The 8,901-nt window shown below is 37.3% G+C and overlaps 2 protein-coding genes across 7 annotated transcripts in view; one reads left to right on the top strand and one right to left on the bottom strand.

Annotated features, from left to right (window-relative positions):
- LOC122721592 (putative E3 ubiquitin-protein ligase RING1a) overlaps positions 1 to 6,406 on the top strand; it is a 31,347-nt gene extending 24,941 nt beyond the window's left edge. For 2 of the 5 annotated variants that reach the window (XM_043949799.1, XM_043949802.1), the window contains exons 2-8: positions 1,864 to 1,945; positions 2,082 to 2,202; positions 2,294 to 2,335; positions 2,693 to 3,229; positions 4,199 to 4,306; positions 4,904 to 5,092; positions 5,194 to 5,333. In XM_043949799.1, the coding sequence (XP_043805734.1) occupies positions 1,864 to 1,945; positions 2,082 to 2,202; positions 2,294 to 2,335; positions 2,693 to 3,229; positions 4,199 to 4,306; positions 4,904 to 5,092; positions 5,194 to 5,217 (1,103 nt within the window). In that variant the 3' untranslated portion in view covers positions 5,218 to 5,333. Of the gene's footprint in view, positions 1 to 1,461; positions 1,946 to 2,081; positions 2,203 to 2,293; positions 2,336 to 2,692; positions 3,230 to 4,198; positions 4,307 to 4,903; positions 5,093 to 5,193; positions 5,334 to 6,272 lie in introns of those variants that run through there. The other 3 variants (XM_043949801.1, XM_043949800.1, XM_043949803.1) reach the window with 3 other exon arrangements.
- Positions 6,322 to 8,893, bottom strand: LOC122721589 (protein TPX2-like). Of its 2 annotated transcripts, XM_043949791.1 has the most exons (10): positions 8,745 to 8,893; positions 8,173 to 8,472; positions 7,919 to 8,074; positions 7,671 to 7,751; positions 7,466 to 7,585; positions 7,208 to 7,374; positions 7,015 to 7,123; positions 6,879 to 6,938; positions 6,707 to 6,801; positions 6,322 to 6,608 (listed from the first exon to the last, which is right to left on the bottom strand). In XM_043949791.1, exons 1-10 carry the CDS (start codon positions 8,856 to 8,858, stop codon positions 6,491 to 6,493), a joined length of 1,320 nt encoding a protein of 439 aa, XP_043805726.1. In that variant the 5' UTR covers positions 8,859 to 8,893; the 3' UTR covers positions 6,322 to 6,490. The 2 variants fall into 2 exon arrangements, with proteins under 2 accessions (XP_043805726.1, XP_043805727.1); XM_043949792.1 differs by lacking the exon at positions 6,879 to 6,938.
- Positions 8,894 to 8,901: the final 8 nt, after the last annotated feature.

Genomic DNA, 8,901 nt, shown 5'->3' on the forward strand with positions numbered 1-8,901 from the left:
CAGGCGAGATTAAATCAGAAGCTGTGACCCAAGAGCTAGCCACTAGAGATGAATTATTGAGACAGCTGACTTTCAATCTTCATAAGGCGCAACAAAGGATGACCAAAGCAGCAAACAAACGTAGAAGAGATGTTCTGTATAAGGCTGGGGACTCGGTCTTTCTCAAATTTTGTCCTCATCGATAAACTTCCCTTCGACAGGTCATAAATCCTAAATTGTCGTCTCGATGCTTCGGTCCTTTCAGAGTATTGCAGAAATTAGTAGTGTTGCTTACAAGTTACAGCTCTCTACTGTATCAGTTTTCCATTTGTCTCAACTTAAGAAGGTAATTGGCGAACATGAGGTGATTTCTAAATTACCAAAAGAAATGGCTGTCCAGGATGAACTTCTTGAACCCGAGGAGATCTTGAAAATCCAAGAGGTTTTAATTGATGGCAACAAAGTTTCACAGGTGCTGGTTAAATAGAAGGGAAAAATAGTGGATGAGGCAACTTGGATGAATTATTATGAATTTTGTAATCAATTTCCCACTTCCAGCCTTGTGGACAAGGCTGATCTCATAGGGAAAGGCATTGATAGCAGTAAATCAGAAGATGAGGGAATAAGTAGGGAAATGGGAACTTTAAGGGTATATTATAGGAAAAGACTGAGAGGAATATTTCACAAGAGAAGGACCACCAGGAGAGAGTGACAAAAGTTAGAGGGAATCTCAGTGCAGAAATGATGAGGCAGTGATTGATGTGTGTATAAATAACCAAGAAAGTGGGAGAGAGGGATATGATGAGTTTTGTATTCTGTTTTAGTACAGCTGTGGCTGTGGGCTAGGATTTCTCTATCAAATGAACTGTCCTTGTTGAAATTGAGTATTGAAGAAAATTTTCTCCATTTGTGTCCCCTGCATCCTCCTCCTCCTTACTCTTGAATCTTTACATTCTTTTCTATCCTGTTCTTAACTCTACCATTGTAGTATGTTTAACATACTATGGGTAATGAACTAATGATGACCCTTGTTAAATTTGGGCCAGGGCTAACTCATCCCAAAAACTAGCTCAAGGAGGATTGCCTGTGGCTCGTATAAGGGGCACATTATTCCTTTTCACAACCGATGTGGGATTCAACACACTCCCTTACGCCCAGAATTTTACTGGTGTGTGACATATTTATGGGAGGTCCAATATCGGATGAGGCGCTCTGATACCATGTTAATTTGAGTTAGGCCTAACTCACCCCAAAATCTAGCTCAAGGGGAGGAGTGCTTATGGCCATATAAGGGGGCAAATTACCTCTTTTCATAATCGATGTGGGATTCAACAACCCTAATTCATTATGGGAAAATACGCTTTTCACATGGTTTCAAAGCTCTGTGTCTCAACACTCCCATCTACTCGGTGTTTCAACTGGCATGCTATTGCAGTTAATACAGAGTAATTTTGGTGCCATAGAATTATACTGTTATTATATTTACATGCTAGAGTTGTTGTAGCACTTCAAAACTTTAATACAAATATACATTAGTTATTTCCTAATTCATTATGGGAAAATCACAAGTGTGATCATAAGCTGATACTAATCCCATTGTAATGGTTCTATTCAGGAAATTCACTGTGATTAAACAAGTAAAAGTTAACATTCATTATGAATAGTGGAATTTGTTTTCGGTTATCTGCACCAAATTTAAAGATCAACACCTTGGGATTGTTGCTATACTTTATGGCAAATGTGATCTATGTTGTATTTTGGTTCACTATCTTGTTTTGGATTTTGATTAAGGTGGAACTGCATGTAGTTGTTGCTTACCATGTTTTTGTCTGGTAGGCTAAATTTTAATTAATTAAATCTTAATCATGAATTATGCTTTTATAGGTATCATAAAGAAAACACGAACTGTGATGGAATGTCTGCACCGCTTTTGCAGAGAATGCATTGACAAATCAATGCGACTTGGGTATGTAGCACAAAAACTGAATCATTTCTTTATTCGTTTTCTGCAACACTGGCATCCTGATTAGGGAAATCTTGTGATGTTTCCAATGAATGTGTAGCCATCCAAATTTATTACTTGAATTTGGATTTTATTGCAGGAATAATGAGTGCCCAGCTTGCCGCACACACTGTGCAAGTCGGCGTTATTTGAGAGATGATCCAAATTATGATGCTTTAATTGCTGCTTTATATCCAGACATTGACAAGTATGAGGAGGAGGTATAAGATATTTGTCTTGTCTATTTCTTTTTTTAATGTTTTCTATAGTACTTTTTCAAATCAAACTGCCGTGAGTGAGTGTTTGGTCCAGGAATTGGCTTTTCATGAGGAGGAAAGGATACGAAACAAGCAGGTGTGTGCATCTGTTTTATTGCGCTGCTGCATTCATGCAAGTTTTAAAAATTCAAGCAAACAATTGTTGGAGATAACAGACTTGATGTTTTTATTTGAACCTTGACCTTGAAGTTCATGGTTCTGAAAATTTCTCAGTGCTATAATGTTGACTTTTTGCTCCTTTAATTCGAAAGAGTTCTGATTCTCTGAAATGGACACTGTTGAGCTGCTTAGTTTGTCACCTCTAGTTATGAGGTTTTGGTTTATCGGATAATGTATAGACTGAAAATCTAAAAGCCAAGCTGCTGTTTCCAGATAGGGAACTATTTGAACTCAGCTTTTTATTTTGGTGTTGTTTGAATGCTTCATTGAACAGATCCAAGCTTCAATTGCTCAAATATTTCAACGACAATCTGAAGCACTAGTTAGGAGACGCACAATGGGTAAAGAAACAACTGGTCCATTCATGGAAAGGTCACAGCGCAATCATCGGACAGTCCCCTCAAGGAGGCGGCGGAACAGCCGAGGCACTGAATTCCAAGGATCCGAAGACATCGATTATGAAAATGATGATAATGGAGGTAAGGATTCATCTTCTACTGATGAACGCTCCACAGAAGTAAGGCAGCGCAGGCGCAAGAGACGGCCAGGAATTAGGCCTTCTCAACCTTCTTCATCAGCTTCAAATCCAGAGGGCGGATGCATTGAAAATGATTTAGAAGCCACCAGAGAGAATAGAGGAATATCTCCTGGCCTTGTTTGGAATACAGAAATGCTTGCCTGGGGCAGGGGTGGTACTCGAAGTCATACACGGCATGGTAATGCTAGCGGTTGCAACAACAAGACTGCCAGAAGCACTCGCATATCCAAGCTGGTAGAATATCTCAGGAGCTTAGAGGAAAAAAATGATGAGGTATGTCAGGATGCAACGGTGCTTTGAGCTGTGGTTCGTTTACCTATTAATGATTTGTCTGTTTACTTGTTATATTATGGTAGCAATAGCATAGAGCTTTAAAATTTGGCGTTTTAGGATTTGGACTCTCTATAGCAAGACCCAGGGTTTGTAGCTTGAATAGTGGCTGAACTGTCTGAGATATTATGGCAGAAGGCAGGTTGGATTTGAAGGATCTGGTAATGGTTGCTAGAGTTTTCTGGCAGCAGGGAGTAAAGATTTGAAATTTCTGTGATTAATCTTGGTATGGCAATATGTTGGCAGTTGGGTTTTTGGTTTGCTGCGACCTGATTAAAGCAAGGACATAATAAAACTTGATGTAATCCAACTATCCAAGTCGGTATCACAGTATAGCTTGGGGAAAGAGGAAGAGAACAAGGAAAATGAAGCATCAAGCATGACACAGGGAATAATATGCTAAGCACATTTGTATGTGAATCAAACTATGATGTGAAGATTTCAAGGGCCTAAGAATCATAAATACAAAATGTGAAATGAATAACTTAGGCCAAAAGAAAATGGTGCAATAGATCATGTTACTCCAGGAAGTAGAGAGAACTTTAGCTCAAGTTATCAAAATACCCTGAATTTCACAGGAATAGTAACTCATGTAAGATTAAACTCATTTACACGGTGATTCTTTCCTTAGCTAAGAGGTATTTTAGCTACGACCACTAGTGTTTCTTCCTTGAACATTGTGTGTGGATTATGTGAATTAGCTTTCTGCTGCGTGTGGAATAACTATGTTAAGTGGCCAACTGCTGCTGCATCAATAAATACATTCAATAAATCGGTGCAGTTGAGTATTTGTATCTTCAGTCCTATTGAAAGTATATTTGTGCCATAATAGCCCTTCCCTATTTTTGTTCACTTTGTTTCATTTTGCTGATTGTATAGTTTGTCCAGTTAAAGGCTATTTACTGTTTGCAGTTGGATGTTCACCTAATGCTTACTTCTATGGACAAGGAAAGTTTCACGAATTTGAAACAGCCCTACCTTTGCTGTCAACCCAGTTTGTCAGTCAAACACCTATGTGAAGTGAGATTTCTTTCACGCCACCTTAATTCTTGGAATGTGTAATTTTAAACAAATAAAAAGTTTGAAATTTTGAATTGTCATTTCCATAACTTTTTTGTTTGTGACAATGCTGGAATTATAATTCTTGAACTGGAGACGGTGAATTAATTGAGCAATTGCTTTCTGCAAAAGGTAGATAAGGCCAATTTTGTTTATTCTTTGATACGCATTGGTGGATCACGATGACATTAATAGTTTAGGACAGAAAAAATTTGACCGGAATATGATGACAAATTAGATGGCCATTTGCTGTTTGCCCATAGATCCAACAATTAAAATTGTCTGATTCTAGCATCTATCAAAGGAAGGGTACATGTTTTATAAAAAATAAAAATCTTCAGAATCATGAATTTATGGCTTGGACATTTCAGATCTTCTAAATTTGACGCCTGCAGTTTTCTTTCCTTTTCTTCGAGGGTTTCTAAGATCATTAATATAAGGCATCAATTTCTTTTGCATCTGTCTTTTATCTTCCATCCATTATTTCTGCACCCTTGGTTGTGGGTGCATATCATGATATAGTATTCAATTTTTGTTTTTCTGTGCTATCAAATGCAGTATATTGCTCAGAAAAAGTCTTTGGAAGCTGAAGAAGCTGAAATATTTTTAGTTAAAGGGCAGCACAACCTTATTGACAACCTGTCCTCTGTGCATCCACCAATATCAGTGGATGAGCTGCAAATTTTGAAAGGGCAGGAAACTTTGGCATGTCTTAGAGCCAATTGCACTTCCAATAGAGATTACATGGTGAGAATTAACATTGAACTTCATCACACTATTTGTGTTTTAACTTTTATAATTTGTCATGTTGTCTGAACTTACAGTTTTCCCCTCTCTGGCTGCTGCAGATTCTAGCATATAGGCAGAAGTAGGGGTGAGCAGTATTTGGTTTAAACCGAAAAAACTGACCGAATCGAACCGATTTGAAAATTTAGTTCGGTTTTTTATACATTTCGGTTCGGTTCGATTTTTAATTTCAGAAATTTCGATTATTTCGGTTCGGTTCGATTTTGATCAGAAAAAAATCGAAAAAACCGAACTGAACCGATTAGTGATAATAATATATTTTTTTAATAATATAGAGAAATTAAATCATATTAAAATTAAAATATTTTAATTAAATTTTAAAATATTAAAAATAAAGTGTAAAAAATAAAAAAATTATTAAAAATCGAAACCGATCGAACCGAACCGAATCGAATCAGACCGGTTCGGTTCGGTTCGGTTTCTGACCAAAATCGGTTCGGTTTGGTTTTCATAAACACTAAAATTTTGATTTTCGATTTATTCGGTTCGGTTCGATTTTAAACCGAACCGACCGAATGCTCACCCCTAGGCCGAAGGGGACGACTTAGCAAATTTTCTATGTATTTATGATGGAAGGAAGAAAAGGTTTGTTAACAATTTGTAGTTGTATGTAAATTTGTATTGAGATTTCGGAATGAGGTTTAAGCTTCTTCCTTCACAATGGAAAGCTTTTCTAAGACCCGGATTTGTATACTGTTTTTTACACCCACCCAAAAAAAAAGGAAGGAAAAAGGTTTCCCACAGGGATAACCATTCCAACTAAAAATTTCTGAAATCTTGTATGTCTAGAGCAAGTGGTCCTTTATGGAACCATTTACAAGAATTTAATTAATTCAATTTATTTCTTTTTTTGTTCAACTTTGTGTTTGGAATGCAAGAATTTATTTTTTTTTTTAAAAAAAATCATTTTAAAAGAAAATAGATGAGTATGTGTAAGAATTTAATTGATTTTTCCAAAAAAAAAACCAAGTTATAATTGCACACATTCTTTTACTGCCATAAGAAATTTGGTTTGTTTCTTGAATCCGTGATAAACTGATTAAATGCAAGTTTTTCTCAAATCACGTGTACAAGAGAAATGATTTATTTTAGCTTCTGGAAGATGCTGCAAAATTTTCAGGTGCAAGTTTGACACGTGGATAAAAATGACTTGATCGCGGAGCAGGATATTTGAGGAATAAATTGACCAAGAATTTTCTTCATTAATGAACAGAAAGTTGAGCCTACAACTTTTATATTCCAATAACATTCGCTGCAAAACTGTTGTAGCAGCACAACAGTTCTTGAAGAAGGTTCAAGAGTTCTTGGACAGCAGCCTGTCCATCAACAGCAGCAGGATCACCTCATACATGAAGCGGGGCTGGAAACTGCATTATTTATCATCATCCTCTGCCTTTCTTTTCTTCGAAGCACCCGCAAATTTGGTGACTTTGCTTTTGTGGTTTCCCTGGAAGATCTGATACACACATACAAAAAAAAAAAATCATACTTCAGTTATACAACAGAAGATGGTAGAAAAAAGTATGACGGTTTATAAAAATTTAGTTTTCTTACTTCTTGGGGCAGAATGGATGGTCAAAGCTTGGCACAGGCCTTGCATGAGGAACCATTGTTCTCCTTAATTGTTTTAGTGCCTTCTCTTCCTCTATCTGCAATTAACAAGTTACTACATTATCACAAGCCAGGAAATTAGCAAGAAATTACAAACATCTGTTCTTTCCCATACCATTCTTGCAGCTTCACTTTCCTCCCTGTATCTCTTGTATAATTGTTCTTTCACCTTCAACTGAATGAACCATATTGTTGGAATGCCACACTTTTCACTAAATCCGTTTTCAAAAATTAAAAAGGATGAAATTTACCTTGTGATGAAATTTTGCCCTATCCACAGCCCTGTTATCTGTATGGAGACTAAATTGGTCAACTTGTGTAACGGGTTTCCGCACTTTCTCTGGTAGTGGAATTGGGTCCCTGCAAAATACCAGAAGTGGAAATCAGAAAAGGATGGATGATTTTATATATGCCTGAGAAGTTTGAATCCTTCAATGTGCTTACTCTTTTATGACTGGCTGTGCTTTGAATATCCTCATATTGGCCTCTTCTTTCTCAAGCCTCTGTCTTTCTTCCACTTCCCTTTGCATTTCCTCCTCGTGTCTCACTAGACTCTCCAACTGGAAAGGTTCTGGTTTTGTGCATGGTTTTGGCTCTGGTTTAGGAGGAACCTGCATACAAAGTTGCCTTCCTATTACGATCATTCCCATGAATGCTTGCACCTAAAGTGAGACAAGCATGTTAATGAACGTTTGCACATACCACGCGGTAGTCGGTAGTGTAAGGATATGGATTAGCCTTTGGAATCCTGGCCCTTTCCTCCTCCACCCGCTTCAGGATAAGGTCCAGTACAAATTTCCTATCCTTTTTAGCCCCCCTTTCCTGAGAGAAACAGAAAATAAGTAAATCCAAATTGTCCCGTATTGCTAAAAGCTTTTCACTCTACGACCACAGGAAAGAGTAATACCTCAGTGTGGAGATGGAATGGATTTGGTAGTGTGTTTCTTGGAACTGGATTGGCAATGTGAGGTTCCGAGTTTAATGAAAGCTGAAAAAGGAAGATATGATATGATGAGAATATGTCGCCGTAAAATTCTAGGGCTTTAAGAAGTTGCACTTCCTTGTCAAACATATCAGCAACAATGTGTTAAGCTTTTTTAGTGTCGTAAAATAGTAAACTAAATCTCAACATCCATTGAGAACATGAATTTTTACCTTCTTATTCAAAGGCCTGGCCTTAAATTTAGGGATCTTTTCAAGTTCCTCTTTTTCAAGCTCAAGAGAACTTTTCACCTTTGGAGGTCGGGCTCTCAAAGTAGTGTGAAGAAGAGGAGTTTTAGGTTCAGTAAGATGAGGCTTCCAGTGATTATTCTGTTAAGAAATTGGAAAAGTGAAAGAGCAAGTAAATGTGAATGAGTCTGCTTGGACAAAGAATGATAACCACATTTCGGTTATGGATGTTCCCAAACCTGATGGGACACCTCTGTTGAAACGAATGTTCTTCCTCCTTCTAGCTTCTGCCGTTTGGTTCTGGTTGACAACACAGTACTAGGATTGTTACCATCCTTTCCGGCCTTTGTCCAGCCTGTCCCCTGGACCAATGGGCCAGAGTGCGAAACTTTCTTATGTTGATTCTCTGGGAAATCTCTTCTCCCTTCTTTTGCAGCTTGAGTTTGTTTAGAAGGATCAACCAGAAAACCAGAAACAGTTTGCCCCTTGTGAGAGTTGAATACTTCACCTCTGCTATTTGCATTTGGATGTCGTCTTTCCTGTTAATATAAAGCAAAATGTCATTTCTTGAAAAGAACTTAAGAAGTGAAAAGGCCTTCAAATGAAACAAAGAATTAAAGAGAGAGAAGCAAATATGAAATAAGATATGAAGAAAAACTAGCATACTCCTTATACATGAACATAATCCATGATTATGTTGCAAATTTTTAAAGAATATTGATAACTAGAACATTGCACCTTTGTTTAACCAGGATCTGGACCCATGATAAAACATACAAAACTTTTTTTTTTTTGTTTTTTTGCGATTTACCTGCATCAATGTTGCTATTCTGGGATTCGCATTTGATGCTAGAGCAGCACTAGATTCATGTGGTCCATTCCCCTTGAGTCCAATTGCTCCTTGCCTATGAAAATTAATGAACATGTTAAAACAGTACGTGCCACTTTTCCCATAGAAAGTAAATCTC

Source organism: Manihot esculenta, chromosome 13 (genome assembly GCF_001659605.2).
Source record: "Manihot esculenta cultivar AM560-2 chromosome 13, M.esculenta_v8, whole genome shotgun sequence".
Lineage (NCBI taxonomy): Eukaryota > Viridiplantae > Streptophyta > Magnoliopsida > Malpighiales > Euphorbiaceae > Manihot > Manihot esculenta.

Excerpts from the sequence above, each read along its gene's own strand:
- LOC122721589 (XM_043949791.1), bottom strand. The coding sequence starts at position 8,858 with ATGTTCATTAATTTTCATAGGCAAGGAGCAATTGGACTCAAGGGGAAT. Across the intron at positions 6,939-7,014 it reads GGGCAAAATTTCATCACAAG|TTGAAGGTGAAAGAACAATT; the intron begins GTAAATTTCATC and ends TGGTTCATTCAG. Across the intron at positions 6,609-6,706 it reads CATCCATTCTGCCCCAAGAA|ATCTTCCAGGGAAACCACAA; the intron begins GTAAGAAAACTA and ends TGTGTGTATCAG.